Here is a 23,097-nt window from a genome sequence, read left to right as displayed (position 1 = left end):
AGTTGTCCAAATTAATAACCAAGTTGTCCAAAATAAGAGTCAAATTCACCTCTACATATCAATTCATTTTTAAACGTATTAAGACTAATTTTAGTAAAAAAAATGATAAATAGTTTGCCAAGTTTTTAAACAACCCTTCTAAAAAGAGAGTAACAAAATAAATCAATTACACTGTGCAACAATTTCAAACTCTTTTTTTTGTCCCTGGGTTCTCATGGTATTAGGTGAGATTCTTAATAATCTCACCTACTATAATCCTAACAAAATTTCATGTCCTCCGATCGAGCTCAAACTTGGCCAAAATGTGTTTCGCCACTTTCTGATCACGAATATATGGGGGACTAAGTTACGTTCCCGGCCGGCCGGCCGCTCTTTTGAGGTTAATAGCTCCAAAACTAAAAAAGATATCGACTTGCGGTTTTCGGCAAAGGTTGTATATCGGGTGAAAATTGCAACTTGGTGCATAGACCCCCCACCCCCCCACCCCTCCTTCCGCCATTTTGAATACCCCCATTTTTTTTGTTTTCTTAATGGCTCCGCCCCTATGGCATCGCAAGTCTAACAATCGAACAGCAAATTCTAACATCGCAAGTTCATAAAACCACCGCTAGGGGCGCTATTTTTAAAAAGAAGATTTTTCAATTTTCTAAGTTAAATAACTCAAAAATTCCATTGTGCATCGGGCTGAAATTTTAGTATGTTGTAGCCGCTGATTATACCTAACAAACAAAAAAATACTTAAGTCGATCGATAACCCCTGACCCCAGCTATAAGGGGTCAAAGTTCGAATATTGACCGACCTCTGTCTCCGGTTCTAATTAACATATCGACCTAAATCTTGGCTTTTTGGTTTCGTCTCGATGAGCACTTTCAGATGGAAGTTCAAAAGGTCACCACAGGTGGCGCTGCGATAATGTCAAAATTCATCAAAATTCAAACTAATTTTTCTCAAAAACGGCATTGTGCAAGTTAATGAAATTTTAGAGTGTTGTAGTCTAGTCTAGGACGTTTCTAAAAACTTGGCTTCTGATTAATCGATGAGATCAAGTTCTACGGCAAAATTATAGAGAACATTCTGGTCTACATTTCACCCATATATCACTTTTCTGTCAGTTCATCCAAATCCTTGATAAATATGTGTGGTTTAAATACAAAATTTGTATAATTTCACGAATTTGATTCAATATAACTGAATGGCGTCCCCCAACTTCAGCTCTAAATCGAATTTGCATGCATTCCGAGTTAGCTCACATTAAGAATCTCACCTACAATAACCCGGTTAGGATTATCTGTCCCTTTTTTCTATTGCTAGGGTCAAATGATTTACGAAAATAATTATCATTTTAATTTCATTTGGATTTTGCGCCTGGAATCTAGGCAAAACTGTTTTTGCCGTTTTTTGATACTTGGGTGCCTATATCTCCGATTCTGCTGAACCCATTTATTTCTTAATATGGGAATATTTGTTCTCCTTTACATGCCCGATAATCCTTTGGACAAATGGAGTTCGTGCAACTGACACCAGAGGCGCTGTAGTCTCAAATAAGTCAGAAAACAGGGAAAAATCTAACTTTTTAGCAACTTTAATCAAAAATATCTCGAAAACTAGGACTGTCTCTAACAATCAGTTTTACGAGTTTGATAGAGAATTTTATTAGCGACATTTTCGTCCATGTGCAACTTTTCTCTCAGATTGTTTTTTAACCTCGAAATTGAGGTTCAAACGAAAATCGAACACTCGGGGTGCTTCCAACTCGGAATGTGTGAAAATTCGATTGTGAGTTGAATTTTGAGGGTAAATAATCGCGTCAAGTCAATTTTATCCATTTCTGCCTCGGAGAACAGTTTGTTCGATGCGATCCTATACTCCCAAAATTCAATTCACAATCGAATTTTCGCGCATTCCGGATTCCGAGTTGCAAGCACTCCGAGGGTTGATGATTTTTTTTTTACATTCTCCTTGTTATAGAGGAGAAATGAATTATTTTCTTCTGTTTTTAATCATTTCTTCTTAAATAATTTTTGGTCTTATTTTTTTTCACGTTTTTGTGAATCGTAAAAATTGGTTTCATTTTTCCACCCGACGAGATTCGCTTAAGGATCAAACCAAGGATTTCTAAGTAAAGAAGTCAAAAATTTAACTATTTGCTTTTAACCGAAATTGACTGATGTAAAATATGAAAATTTTGACTCTTTTTGAATATAATAAGACCAATAATGAAAAACTATTGGAAGTCTACAGATTTTAGAACATGTCTAGTTTATTACATTGACATTAAAAGTATCCAGTATCCAATATTACAAGCCTGTGAAAATTTTCTTATCACTCAGATTTTAAGCAAAATACTTCAATTTTTGTCTTTTAATCCAAACATTCAAAACATTGCGTAACACTAATTTTACAAAGTGACCAAAGTCACCAATTTGTCCTCTCATTCCGTCGTGATAAAGTATGTAAAGCAAAATCTTATCACTATGCGCAATATAAAATTGAGATATGAATTTTTGTCTACCATGTAACTCCAAATTTGCCAGAAACTTTCAACTCTATTCAAAAATAGTCGGTGATATATTTAAAAAAAAATATGCATTTTTGAGAGCTCAAAAAGTCACACTTAGAAAATGCAAATAAATTGAATGAATAAATTCTTAAACGTTCCGATAAATTTGCAGTGCGCCTACGCAAAATGAACAAGAAGAAAAAGAATGGAATTCACTTAAGAGGCCGAAAGAGAGAGAACCATATAATACCCATAAATAACACATGAAAAAAAAATAAAACATAAATTGATTGGTGAATGTGAGAAACATAGAGTTCACTATCGAGTCTCTTGAAACGGCTCAAATGTAATCAATTTATTACCTTCAAAGCAGATCATATTGGGGCAACTATCTTATGGGTTCTAAGTAAGCAATAATACTCTGCAAAGTTACTTAGCTTTCAATAAAAATGAATAATTGTAATTGCTTTCTGACAAAAAAAAGAAAAACATTATTATTAAAGATTTACTCACTCAATTTTATTGTTTGCCGTTGCAGCAGCATCAGTTTCATCCTCATCATCAGACACTGGGACACCTTTGTACGAATCCGAATAGCGACGTCTCCTTTCTGGATCCGTGTAGGGATATGGTGGTGCTGGAAAGTCATCCCTCTCAATCTTAGGCTTCTCACCTGGTGGTGGTTTCTTGGCGCCCGGATAGTGGGAAAGCTCAATTGGTTCTTCATTGTTCATTGCTGGACTCTTGGGACGTGGTGTCTCTGATCGTATTGAATCCACAAGTACTTTCATCGCACTTTTGTTGCGCGAATGAGGCCTCGACGATGGCATACTAATCGTCCCACCCGTGGCCGAGTGAGGACGATGGAAATGTGGCGACACCGGCGCCTTATCGTACGGATCAATGGGCTTCTTGAGATAGTGTGGCTCATCGGTTAAATAGCTGTACGTGTAAATCCGCGAGATATCCTCATAGCCATATCCGTGTCTTCCGTATTCGCGCAACATCAAACCCGGACTGATTGTGCGATGGTACTGAAAAAATGCAATGTAACTTACGTCAAGTATTGTCGAATTAACAAGTCCAGATACACGGACTACTATTCATAAAATTTGCAGTGCATAAAAGTTCTGATTTCTTCTTTAAAAAAAAAAAGAAATAAACTTTGGCAATTTTAACTCTTTGGAGACATTAGTCGCCCTCATAAGACTAAGATTTCTGAAGACGGTGCAGATGACTACGTAAGCGATTATAGAAATATACCACTTTCTTACATGTAGACATAAGGACCACAGCGTTCATGTAATTACGACTCTAGAATTAAACTGGTTTTCCCTTCTTGTTATAAAATCCTTATGGTACTTTTCAAGGGCATAGTGAAGCAGGGGCCATTGCACCCCTCTACATGATATTCAAGGGTCCCGGTGAAAATCCCAAAAGTCAAAATCCCGAAAGCCAAAATCCCGAAAACCAAAATCCCAAAAGCGAAAATCCTGAATTCTTAAAAGTGTCATAGCTACTCCCACGACTGCACCTGCGCTTGCTGGAGGCAAAGGGAAATCTTCTGTGTCTTGGGAAATTATTCCAAACATTTTCCTCCATATAATTACATTTCTTTCAAGACTTTGAACATTCGGGATTTTGGCGTTCGGGATTTTGGCCTTTTCGGGATTTAGGCTTTCGGGATTTTGTTCTACTAAAAATAAGTCAAGAATATTAAGATTTTGCTTAAGGACAGTTTCACTCAAGCTCTTTTCCAGACTTGAAATTTCTTTTTTAAATCCAAAAAAAACCCAAAATAATTAAATTTTTTAAAGAAATTTTGCAAAGAAATCCAATATTAAAAACTTTAAATTGACTCTTTGGCAATGGAAGAACTAATGGGGTTAGCTTCTAAACAACTTTTCTCAAAAAAGCTAGAATACTTGTTTTAGAATAATTTTAAAGAAAATTTTCAAACGTTCCAAAAAACAATCAAAATTGGTTTAAAATTGTTTTTTTTTGTAAATTTTGAATGAAACTTTGCAAAAACCCTGCTGAGACTTTGAAAGGCATTTTCAATTTATTTTTTAATCAGTTTCCGGAAATTTTCTTTAATAAGAAAATTGTTCTTGGTGTCTTGAGCAAGCTTTCGGCTTATTAAATCCATCAATTTAAATTAGATTTTTTCACACATAAGAACATTTTTCTTTATCAGAATTTTCACCCAATAGGATAAGATGGCTTAATTTAGAATCACATCTAATCTGGAACTTTGAGTTCTACATGGCAAAACAACGAAGAAGTACGCTCGAATGTAAAGTCTTGTACTTTTTCGTGTTTTTTCTTTTTATTTTTGACCATCTGAAACAGTAAGGAAATCTCGAAACTCCAAAATATACATAATTCCGAATTACCGCATCTTACCCTATTTTGGGCACTCAATTGGTCAAGTGGTAGAGCACTCGCTCTATGATGCAAGTGTCCCGGGTTCGAATCCCCTTTGGGTCACCAGGAATTTTTCTGGCGTTAAAGGTGTTCGGATTGCATCCAGTGAGTTGCATTGCACTTGATTCCACGGGCATGGGACTGACAACCTCGTCACGTACAAGAAAAAATAGTAATGCATGTCTAGAAAATCCCCTTGCGGGAAGGCCTTGTACCTTCATGGAATGTTGTGTCAGCATTATTATTATTATATATTGCCCGATTTTACCCTACAAGCCCATTTGCAAATGTTTTAAAAAAAAATTTTGGATGGAAATGTCCTTGTTTTTACATTGTTTTTGGACAATGATATGAGTCAAAAATATCTTCAAAAAATTCTTCAAAAATTGCATTTATATTTTGCACGATTTTTACGAAAAAGTTCTTTGTATTTGTATTGTTATAAACCGGTAATGATTGAATTATTTTGAAGTATCTTTTGAGTGATTTACATATCGGTTCAAACAAACTGGTCAAGACTCGGTAAGCAGTGAATGTTGCGAAAGTAACTTTGATATACAACATCTAAATCACGAATTCGGGCATTTAGCAAAGTATAGGATGTTTTGCAAACCCTTCTTTAATTAAAAAAATAATTATTATACTTTCGAATGCAAAGTATTGTACTTCTTCATGGTTTTTCTTTCCTCTTTGACCATCTGAAACAGTGAGAAAAATCTCAATATTTCAAAATAGACATGATTCCGAATTACCATCTTACTCTACTAAGAAATTTTCTTCTTGAGATGGTTAAAATTAAACATTGACTAAGTATTAACTGTACATTATCTGCAGTGGAAAGTTTCAATAAAGTTACGAGCATTTTGTATTAGTATTAAGGTTTTGCTTCGATCTGGCTTGATTATTTTGATTTCGGTTTTTTTGTCTGATACTTCATCGTTATTAACAAGATCCAGAAGGACCGTTAATACCCTTGAGAAATTAGAATACAAAAAAAACATAAAAATCATATTTTGTCGGTAATATATACGAAATGACCAGTAAAGTAACTGCGTTCATATTTGTCAGTAAATAAGGAATTATTGATCAAAAAATAATTTAAGCGGTAACGATGATTCACAAAACGAGGACTTAAGTCAATAATTGACTTTGTCCTGGTTCCCGGTGTTGATAGAAGAATTGTCCAAGACGTTCGAGTTTTTAACAGTGCTGAACTGTCAACTGATCACCACCTGCTCTTTGCAAAAATTAACCTCAACGAAGATCCTCCCGCTCTACCTAAGGGTAAGAGCAAAGTGCTTAAATGCATTAGGTGGGAGAGTCTCAAGAAGAAAGACGTTGAGGAAAAATTTGTGAAGGGCATACAGGAAAGGTTTGAACAAATTCCACAGTCTCCTTCTGACATAGAGGCTGAATGGGCCTGCTTCCAAACAGCCATTTTGGCCTCGGCTACAGAAGCTTGTGGCGTTAAGCGCATTAATGTGACGAACAACGTGAAACGGTCATCTTGGTGGGGAACACCGGGAGTAAAAGAAGCCGTTGGAGAGAAAAAGAAGGCTTATAAGTTGTACATACAATGTAAGGATTCTGATTCTCGTGATCGTTATGTTGAGGCGCGAAAGGCTGCAAAGCTCGCAGTTAAAGCCGCTAGAGAGGAGGCGTGGAAAAAGTTCGGTGAAAAGCTGGAGCTTGACTATAGGTCGGCAAACAAAACTTTCTGGCAAACAGTCCGAAGACTCCGAGGGAAGAAGAGCAATTCCATCCAAGGAGTAACATCCAAGGAAGGGAATCTTCTGACCAAAGAGGAAGAGGTTTTAAATCGCTGGAAAGAGTACTTCTCAGAATTGCTCAATCCTCAGCAAGGCACTGATGATGACGTACCCAGGAGTAAAGGCAGGGAGGAAAGTAGTCCTTCAGAGAGTGAAGTCCTGTATGCGATTAGTAAATTGAAGGATGGAAAAGCTGCAGGAATTGACGAAATACGTCCCGAAATGCTAAAACTCATGGGTATAGCGGGTGTCAATTGGCTCACGCGTGTCTTTAAGGTGGCTTGGCAAAGTGGGAGAGCACCAAAGGACTGGCAAGTTGGGGTCATTGTACCCATATTTAAGAAGGGAAACAAGAAAGATTGCTCCAATTATAGGGGAATTTCCCTTCTGAGTTTGCCCGGCAAAGTGTATGCCAAAATCCTTGAGAGAAGATGTCGAGAAATAGTCGAACCCAGACTGGGTGAGGAACAATGCGGTTTCAGACCTGGTAGAAGCACCACGGATCAGCTTTTTACCCTGAGGATGATTGTCGAAAAGGCTTGGGAGTATGCAATTCCACTCTATGCTTGTTTCATAGATTTGGAAAAAGCATATGACCGAGTACCGAGAGAACAACTTTGGGATGTACTGCACGAGTACGGACTGGATGAAGAATTGGTAGGAGCCATTCAGTCATTGTACAGAGACTGTAGTAGCTGTGTTCGTGTAAACGGATCCAAATCGGAAGGTTTTCAAGTGAGTGTTGGACTGCGTCAAGGGTGTGTTCTATCACCATTGTTGTTCATAATATACATGGACAAGATTATGGAACGCAGTCGGGGGCGGAATGCGATTCGTATTGGGGATTTCAGGGTGAGCCATCTCCTCTATGCAGATGATTTGGTTCTTTTTGGATCTTCCGAAGAAGAGCTTCAGCGCACACTTGACCGATTTGTAAATGTTTGTGCCGAAACAGGTATGAAGGTGAACGACAAAAAGTCGGAGGTAATGGTGATTTCCCGACAATCTGTGAAATGCACTCTACATGTTAGTGGAGACTCATTGACACAGGTGGAGAAGTTCAAGTATCTCGGGGTGTTATTCACGAGTGATGGTAGGATGGAGGCAGAACTCTCGTCGCGAATCGGTCAGGCTTCTGCAGTAATGAGGGAGCTTGGCAGAAGCGTGTTGAGGAAGGTCGAGCTTAGTCGATCGGCTAAATTATCGGTTTTCAAAGCTGTGTTCATTCCTATTCTCACCTATGGTCATGAGATTTGGGTAATGACCGAAAGGGTAAGATCGCGAGTACAAGCTGCCGAGATGAGGTACCTTCGAGCGGTAAAGGGAATCACTCGTAGAGATCGAGTGAGGAATGTGGCCGTTCGTGAGGAACTAAGAGTCGAGGAGCTGCTTCTTCGGGTTGAGAGATCACAACTTCGATGGTATGGACATGTTCAACGCATGAATGAAGAAAGATTCCCCAGAAAAGCTATGCAAGCCATTGTGAGGAGACCTCGGCCTCGAGGCAGACCTAGGACAAGGTGGCTGAATCAAATTCAGAATCTTGCCTTGGAACGCCTCGGGATCGAACCCGAACATCTTCCTGAAGTGGCGGAGGACCGACAGGCGTGGGCTGCTAGATTGGATGTCATGGGCCCGCGACCCCAATAGGGATAAGCGGTTGAAAATGAATGAATGAACGATGATTCAAAAATCGACAATTTTTCTTCCAAAAAAAATTACAAATTGAATGCGTTATGTTTTTATTTCGAAGTTAATTAGTCATTTATAAAATTTCATACCTAATGATAATTATGGCTCCGGAACAGCTTTTAGATCAGGAAAATTTCATAAAATCAAAATTCGCATCTCTTTCTTTCTCACACGCTTTGCATATGTGATAATTGAAGAACGGCTTTGCATATGTGTATCTCATTCTTTTGCATTCCAAATTCGATTAAGCTAAATTGAATTTAGAGTAATATTTAAAAGAAGAAGAGTAAGAAAGAATGAGATAATATGCAAAGCATGTGAGAAACAAAGGAATTCGATTTTCGACTTCATGAAATTTTTCTGATCTGAAAGGTGTGCCGGAGCCATTATTACTAAAAAAAAAAAAAAAAAAAAAAACTACCCAATTTGATGCAGCGAATTTTGATTTAAAATATACATTCTTAATCCATACGACTCATATACATTGACTTTTCTACTTATTAAAATCTTCGGAAAATGAACTTACTCTTTCAAGTTTCACAGTTCAGTAAGGGTACCACTAGGTTTCGTTGAATTCAAAAATACGATTTTTACTATTTTATTAAAGTTAAGTACTCAAGAACGCTATGAAATATTTTAAAAAACTAATTATTTTTTTAAAATACCAAAAATCATTCAAATCATCTCATCTGTAAACTCAAAAAAGATATTTTCCAAAATTCGGTTATAGGGGGAAGTAGGGCACCTTTGAAATTTGGGCACTTTGAAATTGGGATTTTTCACCTATGTTTAAGTGGAACTGAGCCATATCATAATGTAATTTAGCTTCTCAATCTATTTGTGCAGCTAAATTATATCACGATAAGACTCAATTTTACTTAAAACTAGGTGAAAAATCCCAATTTCAAAGGTCCCCACTTTTAAAGGTGGCGCACTTCCCTAGTCCGTATTGATCCTTTCATCTTCAATTGTAAAATCGAATTTTTACGATTTTTTTTGGCTTGTATCAATCCTTGAAAATCTCGTCGACTAAGTACTAAGTTAAGATCTTTGATACTTCGTTATGCATATAATTTTTGATTTAGGCCATGTAAGTGGCTGAAGATTAAGCTTTTTTCAAGTAATATTTTTAAAGATGATGCAATAATGGTTTGTCTCATTTCTCGGTATCTAAAAAACAAAGTACATGTATTTTACTTATTCATTGCAAATTTTATGAATAACCCAGTAAATTCACATTTAGCAATATCTCACATTTGCACCACAAAAACATGTTAAGAAAAAAATAAATAAAACAAGCAACACAAATAACAGAATTCAACAAACTCAGGTCAAGTACGATGTTCTTCTCTTTAGATTTTTGTCTCTACTTTTGGAAAAATGGAGTAAAAAAATTTAAAAAAAAATGCTGATACTAACCTTCCTACTAGTGTATGGTGTATTAAAGAGCGAACCACTTGGTGTACGTGAACCAATTGAATACTGAAAGTAAAATAAAAAAAAACACAACACACAAAAATGCAAAACATGCTGATAGCAAATAATAAAAAAAAATAAAATTGATAAAAAAAATTAATCTCCCCGTTTTTCTTTTAAATAAAAAAAAAGTTAAAATAATAGCAAAATTTTAATGAGTAAAGAAGCATAATTGCCACAATATCAAGTATATAGGAGAATGTGATAATGAATTTAGTTTATTTGTTTATTTCTTTTTTTACATACCTGCAATTCACTCATTGCACTTGTGCTCATACGATCACATTCCGTATCAGTGAAATGGCCATTAGTGCCATTGAGCACTGTTCCAACATCAGCTCCGGGTCCTGGACCACATCGTGGATGCCAAATCGCACTGCCCTGCAAGTACATCTCTTCCCCATCCCCAAAGGGATCACCGCACTTTGTGCACCTGGCACATGTAGGATGGAAGTGATGATTGTCTCCAGCCTGCAGCACTTTGCCGCTGATGTAGCGATTGCAATAGGCACACTTGACGCCAAAAGATTTCTGGTAGCACTTCTCACAGTACGGCACCGAATCCTTTCCCATATACTCCCCATTTAGCACAGCACTGCAATTTTTGCACCTGCCAAGCAAATGAAGACACGTAAGAATACCCCCATTAGGCATTATCACCACAATAATATTCTGGGTCAATGTTGCAAAAAGAACATTCAATTGAACCATCATAAAGTGGCTAAAGCAAACATTGTACCTTATATCTCTCATCAAAGAAAAACCCACTCTCAATTTATTTAAATTCCATCGTAATAAATTTAATTTATACTCACAAAGTCAATAAATGAGCGATATGAATGGGAAAAGTATATAAAATGGAAGATACTACACAGAAGAAGAGAGACAATAAAGTTAAACCCGAAATAGAAAATGAAAGAGAATAACTCTGATAAAGAAGACAATTTCTTCTTCTCTCAAAAAGATTATAAGTAAACAGTGAATCAGTGTTTTCTGATGTTGAGAGAACCAATTATAAAGGCTACCAAGCTCGTGTAAAATTTGCACAAGATATTTAACAATTATTTTCAGCAATGTTTAACTACTTTACATTGTTAGCCTTGTTAGCTGTGACTCTTTTGATATTTCCAGATACCGCAAACTTTGAATGTAATTCTTAAAAACCGATTTCAAAATCACAACCTCTCCAAATTGAGGAAATTCATTTTAATATCGCTAAATATCTCCACAAATTGGAAGCAATTTTTGTCAAAAATTGTATTTTTGACATAATTTTGACGTTTGCATCTACACGTGATTCCGGCCGGCCGGCCGCTTTTTGGAGCTTTAGCTCCTAAACTAAAAAAGATATAGACTTGCGGTTTTCGGCAAAAGTTAAATATCGACTGAAAATTGCAACATGGTGCATTGACCCCCCACCCCTCCTTCCGTCATTTTGAAGACCCCCCTTTTTTTGTTTTCTCAATAGCTCCGCCCCTATGGCATCGAGCGGGCTCAAATTTTAGTATATTATAGCTAGGCCTTAGGGCTTTCCATCAATACCAAACTTAAGGGTCCAAAAAAAAATTCTTAAAATGGCCATAACTCCAGTTCTAATTGTCAGATTTTAAAAAGTGAGGCCTTTTTGGAAAGCTCTCGTGAAATACCACTTCCCCTTCTAACATCGCAAGTTCATAAAACCACCGCTAGAGGCGCTATTTTTAATAAGAAGATTTTTCAATTTTCTAAGTGAAATAACTCAAAAATTCCATTGTGCATCGGGCTGAAATTTTAGTATGTTGTAGCCGCTGATTATACCTATCAAACAAAAAAATACTTAAGTCGATCCATAACCCCTGAGCCGAGCTATAAGGGGTCAAAGTTCGGATATTGACCGGCCTCTACCTCCGGTTCTAATTAACATATCGACCTAAATTTTGGCTTTTTGGTTTTGTCTCGATGAACACTTTCAGATGGAATTTCAAAAAGTCACCACAAGTGGCGCTGCGATAGCGTCAAAATTCATCGAAATTCAAACTCATTTTTCTCAATAACGGCATTGTGTAAGTTAATGAAATTTTAGAGTGTTGTAGTCCAGTCTAGGACGTTTCCAAAATGGGCCGTAAGTGCGCTGTGGTTTCAATAGATCCGGAGATATGAGGGGTCAAATTTCACGAAATTCAAAAATCATATCTCCGGTTCTATGTGACTGATTTTGATGGGTGAGGGCTTAAACAAAAGATCTCACCAAATGCTACAACTTTCTAGAACATTTGAACTTCGTGGGACCAACACCAGGGGCGCTACAGTCAAAAAACCAATTTCAATATCACATAACCTCAATTATCTCGACACGTGCTTAACCGATTTTGATGATTACTTCGACATAATTGTAGAGGATATTTGTCTCTATATTTCGTCCATACATTATTTTTCGATCAGACAATACGATCTGTCCAATTTTGCCGTAAAAATGTGAAGAAATTGACTTTTCCCATAATAACGCTTTGAAACCACTCAGATGCCAATTTGACTGCCTCTACTCCACCAAGACACTTAAAATAGGGTTTTAAATGGAAAGTCTCACAAAATACAACAATTCTTTGATATAGTTGAAGTTCACCAAATGAACACTTGGGGCGATCTGGTCGAAAAAAGGAGTTGAGAAACAAAAAACCGCGCTTATATCGGCTTCTGAATAATCGATGAGATCATGTTCTATGGCAAAATTATAGATAACATTCTCGTCTACATTTCACCCATATATCACTTTTCTGTCACTCCATCCAAATCTTTGATATTTTGGTTTTAATACAAAATTTGTATAATTTCACGAATTTGATTCAAGATAACTGAATGGCGCCCCCAACTTCAGCTCTAAATCGAATTTGCATACATTCCGAGTTAGCTCACGTTAAGAATCTCACCTACAATAAGCCGGTTAGGATTATAAGTCCCTTTTAAATACAAATTGATTATTTTTATTCTTTTGTAAGAATGTTGCTTGGAACCTTGTAAAGAGTTTACCGTCTTTATTTACACTAAAATCATTCTGAATACATTTTAAAATGAATAAAAATATAGACATAGCTTTGGTGCTTTATTTCGGCCACCTTCATTCTAATAGTTCCTTGCCCTTCGGGAATTCTTCCAATATCTTTTTCACGTCATCTCGTTTGTCGAAGCTACATTTTTTGTTATTCTCTTGCATTGTATAATCTCTAGAGTACGTAAAATCCAAAAGTTCATGGAAATTCGAGGAACAAAAAAGGTGGCCGATATTGCAAGCTGGCCGGAATTTGGCACACTTACCCTACTAGTTTTAAAAAGGTCTTCTGTTAATTAAATAACCTAGTTCGCCTAGTTTAAATCGATAATAAATCGTTATGTGCCAAAAAATATACGAAAGGATCATTTTTGGAGAGTTCTATCTCGTAAGTTCGAGTAATCTGCAAAGCAAAAACGATTTCTCATCTTTTATCTCAGAATTATAGTAAAGATTTAACCCTTTAAGGACGAATGGAACACCGGTGTCCCATAAAGAAAATAATTTTTCCTGACTACCTAAAGTTATTCTTTTCTTATGTTTATACGTAATTGCAAAGTAGAAGGTTCAAAAAATCTAGGATATTTATTGAATGTTCCACCCATTTGCTATATGATAAATATTTAAGCTCAAAAATGACGAATTTTTAAATTCTCATATTGAAAATTTATTTTAATTATTTTTTATACTTAAAGTTTTTTTAAGCAAAATCGTTTTGGAAAAGCAAACTACAATACTCAGAGATAATATATTTGAAATTATCAGTCATTGGTATCGTCAGAAAAATTACTTAACTTTTTGGGCTATTTTTGTCCCTATCGTTCACAGAGACACAAAATACACCAAATAAGATTCTGTTTGCTTTACGAAGGTTAGATGTAAGACGTTTTACAATTTTTGTTTATCCGTTTCATTTTTATTGCTGATTTTCGGTCAGCGAAAACTGTCTCATCGTTAAAGGGTTAAAATCTTGAATATACTAAGAATTTTGCAGTATTATCGAAATAGAAACGTAAAGCACCTTTCCATTATCTAGCTTTTAAAACTTTAATAAAAGATGAATAGTGTTAAAATTGTGAAATTATTTTCTTCCAAAAAAAACTTGCTTTGGTTTCAGTAGTCAAATTTTGAGGAATAGACAATTTTACAAAAGCAGTCCAAATATAAAGTATTGCCCTAAATAAATATTTCCCTTAATATTAATAAAGGGCAACCTAGAGCCAAACGTGGCAAACCGAATGCTTCTAAATTCGATGTCTTCCAAGGAGTTCCGGTCAAAATCTCGAAAGCCAAAATCCCGAAAAGGTCAAAATCCTAAACGCCAAAATCGAAAAAGAATCCCGAATGGGTCGAAATCCCGAAAAGCCAAAATCTTGAAAGCCAAAGTCCTGAACATCAAAATCCCAAATAGGGTAGAGTAAGCCCTTTTCGCCACCTTAAGGTTTTGTACCCTTGTAATTCTTACAATTTTTGTCGAAATAAAAAGAAATTTTCTGTACAAGTGCTTTGAAGCATTGTCTCTCTAATGAACCAGGAGACTTTCCGGGAATTTTTGGGCATCTAGTTGAAAAAATACATTTCCTGCAACAATGCATGTTTCAGTACTTTTCGCCACTTTGTAAACACTTTTTCGCCACTGTGTATGTAAGCACTTTTTCGCCACTTGTTTTTAATTGATTTTTAAGAAACAGCAGCTTTCGAAAACCCGCAAAAGTACATTGCACAGTACTTTTCTTATTTAACACCTATATTAGGCAATTATTAGAGTATTTCGAATGATTTTTTGCACATTTTTTGTTTGCGACAAAAATCAATTGACAATTACGTCTGTTTCAACTAAATTCCGCGAGGTGCGCCACTTGTAAAATGCTTGGAAAAATGAGTGGCGAAAAGTACTTACACAACCGAAAAAAGTAAGCCCTATTTCACCACATCCGTATTTCTTTATTTTTTTGGAAAACATTATTAAATAGTGATATTAGAGCGAAGCTTAGTTAATAACAAAGTGACTTTCAGTGAAAAAATATCAAATACTGTACTGCAAAAACATAAAATATTGCAAGACAATTTGTCTGAGCGTTGACAAGTTTATTAAGAACTCCATATTTTTTGGTGACTGCCCCATAGCAAAAGAAAGCGGAATAGGAATAACAAGCGAAAAAATCCTCGGAATTTTCCACTATTTGCCTTAAAAAATTCCATATGAATTTTCCATAATACGTTCCAAGGAAAATTTAATGGATTTATGCTGGATTTTTCATATAGAATACATCCATGGAAATGCTCGTGGAATTTATGTGGATTTTTCCACCAAAATAAAATGGAGAAAAAATGAAGCTGTCACATGCACCTCGTGATTTTACTTCCGAATATTAAAGAAATAGCACAGATTACGAGGATTATAATATGTTTTACTAAATCAGCAATAACGAATTAACACTTTGAGCAATAAAAAAATATTTTGTAAAAAAAAATATTTTTTTCGAAAATATTTATTAATTAACATAAAAACAGCATTATTTTAGGTTGGCGACCTATTTAATGTAATCACTTCATTATTATCTACACGAAACGCAGTGTCGCATAATTAATTATAATTGCCACATGAATCACTAGAAATGTTTGCGGAAGGTTTGGAAACAAATTCTAAAAGTTGTCGCAACACCATTTTATTTGTTTGACATTTCAGAAAACTAGTGGAAAAATCCATATAAAACACTATGGAAAGATAGTGGAAATTTCCATATGTTTTTTCCAGCTTATCCCGCGGACGTTTCACGTGTGAGTTTCCATATAAATCTTCCGCGGAATACCGCGGAATTTAACGCTGGAATTCCAGCATGTCGTACTAGTAAATTCCATGGAGCACTATGATTTCCATGGAATTTCCGGCTTTAAATTCCATAGGAAAACTTAGTGGAATTTTAGCGTCAAATTCCAGTGAATTTAGCCATTTGGATGCAAGTTTTCCATTGGAATTTTTGCGGAATTTTGCTATGGGGTGTTCACCTTGTCGACAATTTCTTCAATTAACTTGCAAATAATCTAATCGGTGGAGCACAAGTTATGGTTTTCTGATCCGTTGGACTAGAGGTTACGAAGTAATAGTCATTTCGTAGTTCCATGAGCTCATAATTCCCTGAAAAAGTGATTTTAGATAGATAGATAGATAAATTTTATTCCCATACTCTGTAACCTGGTTGCGTCTGCCGCCGTCTTAACATTACCGGCCTCCCCAGGTAAACGGCAGAAACCCTGGTTCAATAGGCCGTATATGCCACTCATACAATCGAGTAGTTTGCAGTACAATTATGCAATGAGTAAATAATTCAATAAATAAAAAAAATACAAAAAATGAAAAACCAGAAGCATGAGGCCATCATTTGACACTAGGAGGGTGCATGGAGGACGGACACATCACAAGGAAACAGAGTTGGGTTAAAGAGGCAACGGGCTCAGGGAGCACGTATTGTTGCCACTGTGTTCAGTCAGGGAATCAGGGAGAGGAGGCAAAAAAGAAATATATATATATAATGCAAATAAAATAATATTAACAGTAGTGGTTTAGTGAATATTTGGTAAAGGATGAAAGGATGATGTTGTATCCAGAGAGAGAGAGCCGCGACAAAAAATATAAAAAGAAAAACAGAATAAGATTACAGAAATCAATCAATAAATAGAATAAGAAGAGAAGCATGAGAAAGTAAAATAAGAACAATTTGACTTAGAGGAAATAAGCGAGACCAGCAACGGCCCCAGGATTACCCACACCCGACGACGCAATCCGGTACCAGATGTTACTGAAATGCAACCAGAGGCAGGTCAGCCAAAAAATAGGCAATTCATTTAATAAAGAAGTAAAAAAAAAAAATATATATATATATATATATATACATATATATATATATATATCGCGGGGTGTATATATATTGCAGACAATAAGCAGGCGAAAACTGTACCCAAAGTGTGGGCAGAGAAAGAGCTGAAGGCCCCAAAGAGATCCCACTGTAGAGATCGCATGAACTATTATCTGCCGCACCAGAACATTCATCATCGCAAAATATAATATAAAAATAGTTACATTCAGCCCAAATAGCACCATCAGCGCATCGCCAGACATGCGGTAAAACAGGGACGCGAAAACTAACTTCTCGACATACTAAATTCCTTCCAGATCAGAGCTCTAATTCTACTGACAAACGAGAAGAAGGATAAATCTTGAATACAAGAAATATCAATTTGATCAATTTATTTTCCAAAATTTATGCTTTGTTAAATGTATCCAGAATACTTAGATCTTAGGTCATCTTAAACAAAACCCTTTCAGAATTTTACGACTTTTACCTCCAGTAATACTTTTATTAAAGTTTACTACTTTGCATAAAGTAACAAACGTCCACATTTAATGACATTTATTTGTCCACCCTTTCTTTCAGTTTGCATTTTCTGTCCCTTCTAAACCGTAAAAAATGTCCGATATATCCCATTTAATTCCCTATTAGAAATTTTTAAGTGAACTTTTTGCTGACAAAATCTTGAAATCTTGATTTTCAAAAAAATTAAAATAAAAAAAATTAAGAAATTAAACCTAATTAAATAAATAAAAAATAATAAAATTTAACTAAAAATTACGATTTTTGTATGTTAAAATATGAATTTCTCCTGTTATTTAAAAATTTTTTAACTGATAAATTTAATTAAATAATTCATTTCTTTATCTCTAAAAGTCTCAACTAATATTGTAAGTTCTCCAATTGCTAAAAGCGCAATTTTAGAAAGCTCACCTAAAGCACCAAACGTGCCACTGTCGATCGAGTGCAATCAAAGCTTGACCCTCCTTCAATTGATCCCCACATCCGGCGCATTCATTGGGATCGTACTCGGTCGAATTGTTGACCCTGCGTGGCACTTCTTGCTGTTGACTGGCTGTGGCAGTGGCCCTTGTCGGACTCATGGTGATCTCCCTGGCAGGTGACTGTGGCTTCTGTGTTTCAGCCCGAGACTGATGGGTAGTAGCTGTGACTTTACTAGAAGCCGGATTAGCTACACACGTCTCACACAGCACTTCCTTTCCCGTGTTCGTCACCTTTCGGACAATCAGCCGTGATTAAAGTGGTTGGGCAGAAAGAAAAAGAAGAGACAATTTTCCACATAAACAATATTTTTCATTCCCAAGAAATGTCAGCCAAAAAGGTATAAAAAAAAGCAGAAAATTTGTCTTGAATTGTTTTTTTCTTCTTTTGCATTCTTGGAATTGAACTTTGTCTAGTGCAAAAAGATTTAAAAAAAATATTCACCTTGCTGCCAGACTGGAAGGATTTTTTGCATCCGCTGCACACGAAGCACTTCTGATGATATGTCTTTCCCATCGTGGACACCACTTCACCCTCGACGTACAAATTGCAAGCAGCACATTTGGTGCCGTACATCTTTTGATAGTCCAAGGTGCAGTAATAGGCTCCGTCCTTGGAGAAGAAGCCACCAGTGGCCAGACTTTTGCTGCATGTCGTGCACTGGAAGCATGTCTTGTGGAAATATCTATCGGTCACCCTTAGCACCTCACCTGAGCACTTCTTTTGGCATTTAGCACAGTAAATTTTTGTCTTTCCTGCAAAATGGCACACAAAATAAAGAGAAATAAATTTATTAGCTTCACAGTTCTCAAAGTGCCTCAAATATAAAAACCATGTGACATTTAATTAATGTCACACACGCAATATTCTTGGGATTAAATCTTTCCAAATTGCTCTAGAATTTTTATTTTAGGGAAAATATTGTAAAGATGTTTGCTGTTGAGCTTCAAAATTACAAACATTATACAGGGTGAAACGTATTTTTTTTAATAATTTGTTTAATTGATTTTTTTTACAACGACGACTGACTGGTTCGAATACCAACACTGAGAGGAATCCGAAAAAGTTAAAATAACAATCCGGAAATGTTAATTTTACCCTGCATTATTGATGCGAAATCGGTGTAAATATTACCCTTTTTAGGTGTATTATGGGTTAAAGTTACCCTTATTTCATGTTGATTTTACCCTCAAAAGGTGTAAAATTAACATTAAAAAATGTTGATATATTTTTAAACCCGAAAAGTGTTAAAGTTATGACGAAAAAAAGTTAATTGTAGCCTCTTTTTCTTAGTGAACGAGTCCTGGAGTCAAACCTAATACCAGCAGTCTATTTGCAGCACCGAATGAATAAATTTATTATTGTTTTTTTTTTTTTGCAAATATTGATTTTTTCCAACATTGTAAAAGTAAAATAATTTGCGTTTTTCTCGATATATAAAATTCTTGTACTTAATTACAAAAGCAAAGAGCACAATATATACATTTCTTCGCGGGTACTTTAGTTATTTCCATCAGCAAGTGTCGAATGGCACTTTTGCAGGAAAAGAAATTAATGACTTTTGGGTTTTTCTAAACAAATTGAGCACGGAATCTTTCACAAAATTACAAAAAAAAAACAGTACGAGAGTACAGGGAGAGTTAACCCTTCAATATTTTTTAACACCGCGTGAAAAAAACGGTGGCAAAGCGTCTCTTTGCGAACTTGAATTTTTCAAACTCGTCACTTGGATGCCTTGGATACCGCAAAAGAACATTCGCGTCATTCACCGTTTACCGATTCACAACCGATTTAAATCGTTTCATAAATTACTCAAAAGATCGCACAAAATCGCTTAAGAGTAATGATATTGATTTTAGAACCTGTTGTAACCGCGTGAGACTTGTCAGAAATTCCAAGACCTTTCCAACCAGCCGAAATATGATACCATTCGGTTGAGAAATACGTTCTCTAGAGCTTTTTTTTTAACCATTGACCTTGAAAAAACGCTACAAAAATTCTACAAAAATGTGACACTTTAAGAGGTAAAGGAGTTGAAATATAAAATAACTCAAAATCGAGGAATTATAAATATTTCTGTGTAGTGCAAGCAGTAATACACTGAGATAAATCCCAAAAAGTTATAATAACATTCCGGAAATGTTAATTTTACCCTGAAGTATTGATCCAAAATCGGTATGAATATTACCCTTTTTAGATGTATTTTGGGTTAAAGGTACCCTTCTTCCTGTTAATTTTACCCTTAATAAGGTGTAAAATTAACATTAAAAAATGTTGATATATTTTTACACCTAAAAAGTGTTAAATTTCTGAGTAAAAACTGTTAATCGCACCCTCGTTTCTTCTCAGTGTATGAAAATTTCAGATGTAATGTCAATGTCAAACTTTTATGCTACTATTTTTAAGTAAGAACCTAAGACAATTTTTAACGAGTCAAATAGTAACTACAACAATTTATAACAAAGAATATTGCAGAATATATGCGTTCACTCTATCAAAGTCGTACTGTATACAATACTGCACTAATAAGCATGTAATTTATTGAAGAAAAACTGTGTAAAAACGGGTTTTGAACGTTATGCCCTAAACACACTTACGACTTAAGCCGAGAGACCACTTAGTGGAAAATGATGGAAATGTAGTTTGACCATTATTTCAAGTATAATTCCGTTAAGCCGTCTCTCGGCTAATCCTCAGGCTCAGGTCTGTCAAGGCCCTTACACTCAATCCCGGCATTATGCACATTTTCGGGACCGAAAAAAAAACAGGCGAAATGGCGTTACGCTTCGAGAAAATTTGCATACCCGCAGGGCTTTCTTTTGAATAATTTCTGCGTAGAACGAATTTCGCGCGGAGTAATAAGTAGTTCAAACAAAAAGATTCAATTGTTTAATAGAAATGCATTAACAAACAGTACTTTTTGGCCAGAGTTCTTCAATAAATAGTTAGAATATTTAAAAATTTTACCTTAATAAAAGAAATTAAAGTTTTATTCTGAAAAAGTAGCAAAAAGTTTTCAAATTTCCCGCGTCACAACATAGTACACATTCAGGCGTATTTCAAAAATGATTTCATAAATTGACTCCCAAAAGTAGGCAAATTTGCATAATTGTATGTGCATAATTCTGTCAGGTGCATAATCAGGAAAGACTTAATGCCGGGACTGAGTGTATTGTCAATTTTATGGCCTGTACACTGTATAGAGAAATTATTTCCATTAACTTCACATCAAATAAAAAAAGAATACATTAAATTTAAAGGACAACTAACTACGAATAGAATCTGTCACCTAGAATTCAAATCAGGAAAGAAAATGAAGGAAAATATTATCAAAATCGACTCAATGTCAAACTTTCCGTGCGTAACTTCATGCATATTTAACTTTCCGCAACGACAAAAAAGTGCAGGAAAATGTGATTCTACCTCGCATTATTCTAAGTGATTTTTTTTGTTACTTTATTTTAGAAAATATTGCTTGCAGCCTTGTAGATAGTTTATAGATTTTGTTTTCTTTAAAATCATTCTTAATACATTTTAAAATGAACAAAAATATAGACATAGCTTTGGGTAATATTTCAGCCACCTTAATGCTCATACTCGTAGTTCCTTGCCCTTCTGAAGTCTTTTTCACATTATATCGTTTTTGAAATTTGAAGAAAAAAAAGTGGGCGAATTTGTAAGCTGGCCGAAATTTGGTAAAGTTACCCTAAATTGATTTTCGCCAAAATGCAATCAAATTTGTGATTTCAGGTTATAAATTGAAGAAATTGTCAAACAGAGATTTATTTAGGGAGGAAAAGCCGGACTTGATCCACAAAAAAAAAAACTGTTTAAACAGACGGGACGGAATTTCGTATACTGTGTGAGTAAAACATCGGACACTATATCTAAACTGAATAAATAGTAATTTTTACTAAAAAATGTTTATTATTTTCAGGTAGCAAACAACAATTCTAATGGAAAAGTAATAAAAAATTTGAAATTCTATTCAAAATGTAATACTTAGAACTCGTGGTGCTATAACGCAATCTGTCCGAAATTTCTCACATATTCCCTGAATGACATATGGTTTCTCATTATTTCGGCAAATTAAAGAGAATGAAATAATTGGATACAATATTTGTTCAATTGATAGCAGGTTTATTTATAAATGAAACGTTTCTTTTTCAAAACATAATTTCACATGAAAATCAGCAAAGTGACAGTAGTCATGGGAGATAAAATGTTGGTCAGCCAAAGGCCAAGCTTTTGAAATAGATATACATTTCTGTAACGCTTTCGTTAAAAAAAGAATTTTAAAAAAGCATTGGACAATTTATAGCTTTAAAGCAAATTTTAATTTATTTATACGCTGAGAGAAATCCGAAAAGGTTAAAATAACATTCCGGAAATGTTTATTTTACCCTGCAGTATTGATCCAAAATCGGTGTAAATATTACCCTTTTTAAGTGTATTGGGGGTTGAAGTTACTCTTTTTCATGTTAATTTTACCCTTAAAAAGGTGTAAAATTAACATTAAGAAATGTTGATATATTTTTACACCTAAAAAGTGTTAAAGTTACGAGGAAAAAAAGTTAATCGCACCCCCGTTTTTTCTTAGTGTAGTAAATGTTATTTAGTGAATAAATATTTTTTTAATTAAAAAAAAAACATCACCCCTAAGAAGCTTTAATAACATTATTTCTTATTTAATATTACAGGGACACAACTACAGCCACAAGCTTATTTTGGATCAAAGAGCTTTAAAACTTAAAAAAATAAGACAGAGCAAATAAATTGAAACCGTTCCATCGAAAATATACTGTTGTCAAAAGTTGTGCCCCTATAGCATAAAATAAACGATAAAAACTGCAGTATAATATTTTTTCCACCAAAGATACATAATTTACTCATAAAAAAATTGAAATTCTCCAATTTACAAGAGTAATAAAAATGTTTCATTAAAATAATTTTGACTTCTCGTACAAAAGAAAAGAACAACTGGTGATTTTTGTACAGAGAATATCATCAAATTGCCCAGAAATCCTCCAAAAACAACACCAATTTGTCGAAAACACTAATAAAAAGGCGAAATAAAAATTTATACACATCCTCTCTCATTTGCCAAAAGAAAAAAAAAACAAAAACACAGACAATAGAAGAAAATTCGGTCAAATTCCTTGACATTTTATCTTGTTCTTTGTTCTTTCTCTCTATCTCTTATTTGCTTCTTCTCCAGTTGCGTATCGTCATATTTGTTATTTATGTTAAATAAGAAGGTCAAGAGTCAATAAAACTATTTCATTTTGATTGTGACTCCTTATTAATTCAATAGAAAATTCAGATAATGAAATTTGAATTGGAATTTCTGATTT

The 23,097-nt window shown here is 35.0% G+C and overlaps 1 protein-coding gene across 8 annotated transcripts in view; it reads right to left on the bottom strand.

Moving 5' to 3' along the window:
- The window catches only part of LOC129799701 (actin-binding LIM protein 1), a 275,681-nt gene that overhangs the window by 232,431 nt on the left and 20,153 nt on the right, over positions 1-23,097 (bottom strand). For 6 of the 8 annotated variants that reach the window (XM_055843859.1, XM_055843860.1, XM_055843862.1 and 3 more), the window contains exons 2-6: positions 18,188-18,498; positions 17,675-17,976; positions 10,112-10,475; positions 9,809-9,871; positions 3,015-3,535 (exon numbers count right to left, since the gene is read on the bottom strand). In XM_055843859.1, coding sequence (XP_055699834.1) covers positions 3,015-3,535; positions 9,809-9,871; positions 10,112-10,475; positions 17,675-17,976; positions 18,188-18,498 — 1,561 coding nt within the window. The remainder of the gene's footprint in view (positions 1-3,014; positions 3,536-9,808; positions 9,872-10,111; positions 10,476-17,674; positions 17,977-18,187; positions 18,499-23,097) is intronic. The other 2 variants (XM_055843858.1, XM_055843857.1) reach the window with 1 other exon arrangement.

Source organism: Phlebotomus papatasi, chromosome 1 (genome assembly GCF_024763615.1).
Source record: "Phlebotomus papatasi isolate M1 chromosome 1, Ppap_2.1, whole genome shotgun sequence".
Classification (NCBI taxonomy): domain Eukaryota; kingdom Metazoa; phylum Arthropoda; class Insecta; order Diptera; family Psychodidae; genus Phlebotomus; species Phlebotomus papatasi.
This window is presented reverse-complemented; position numbering and strand designations above follow the sequence as displayed.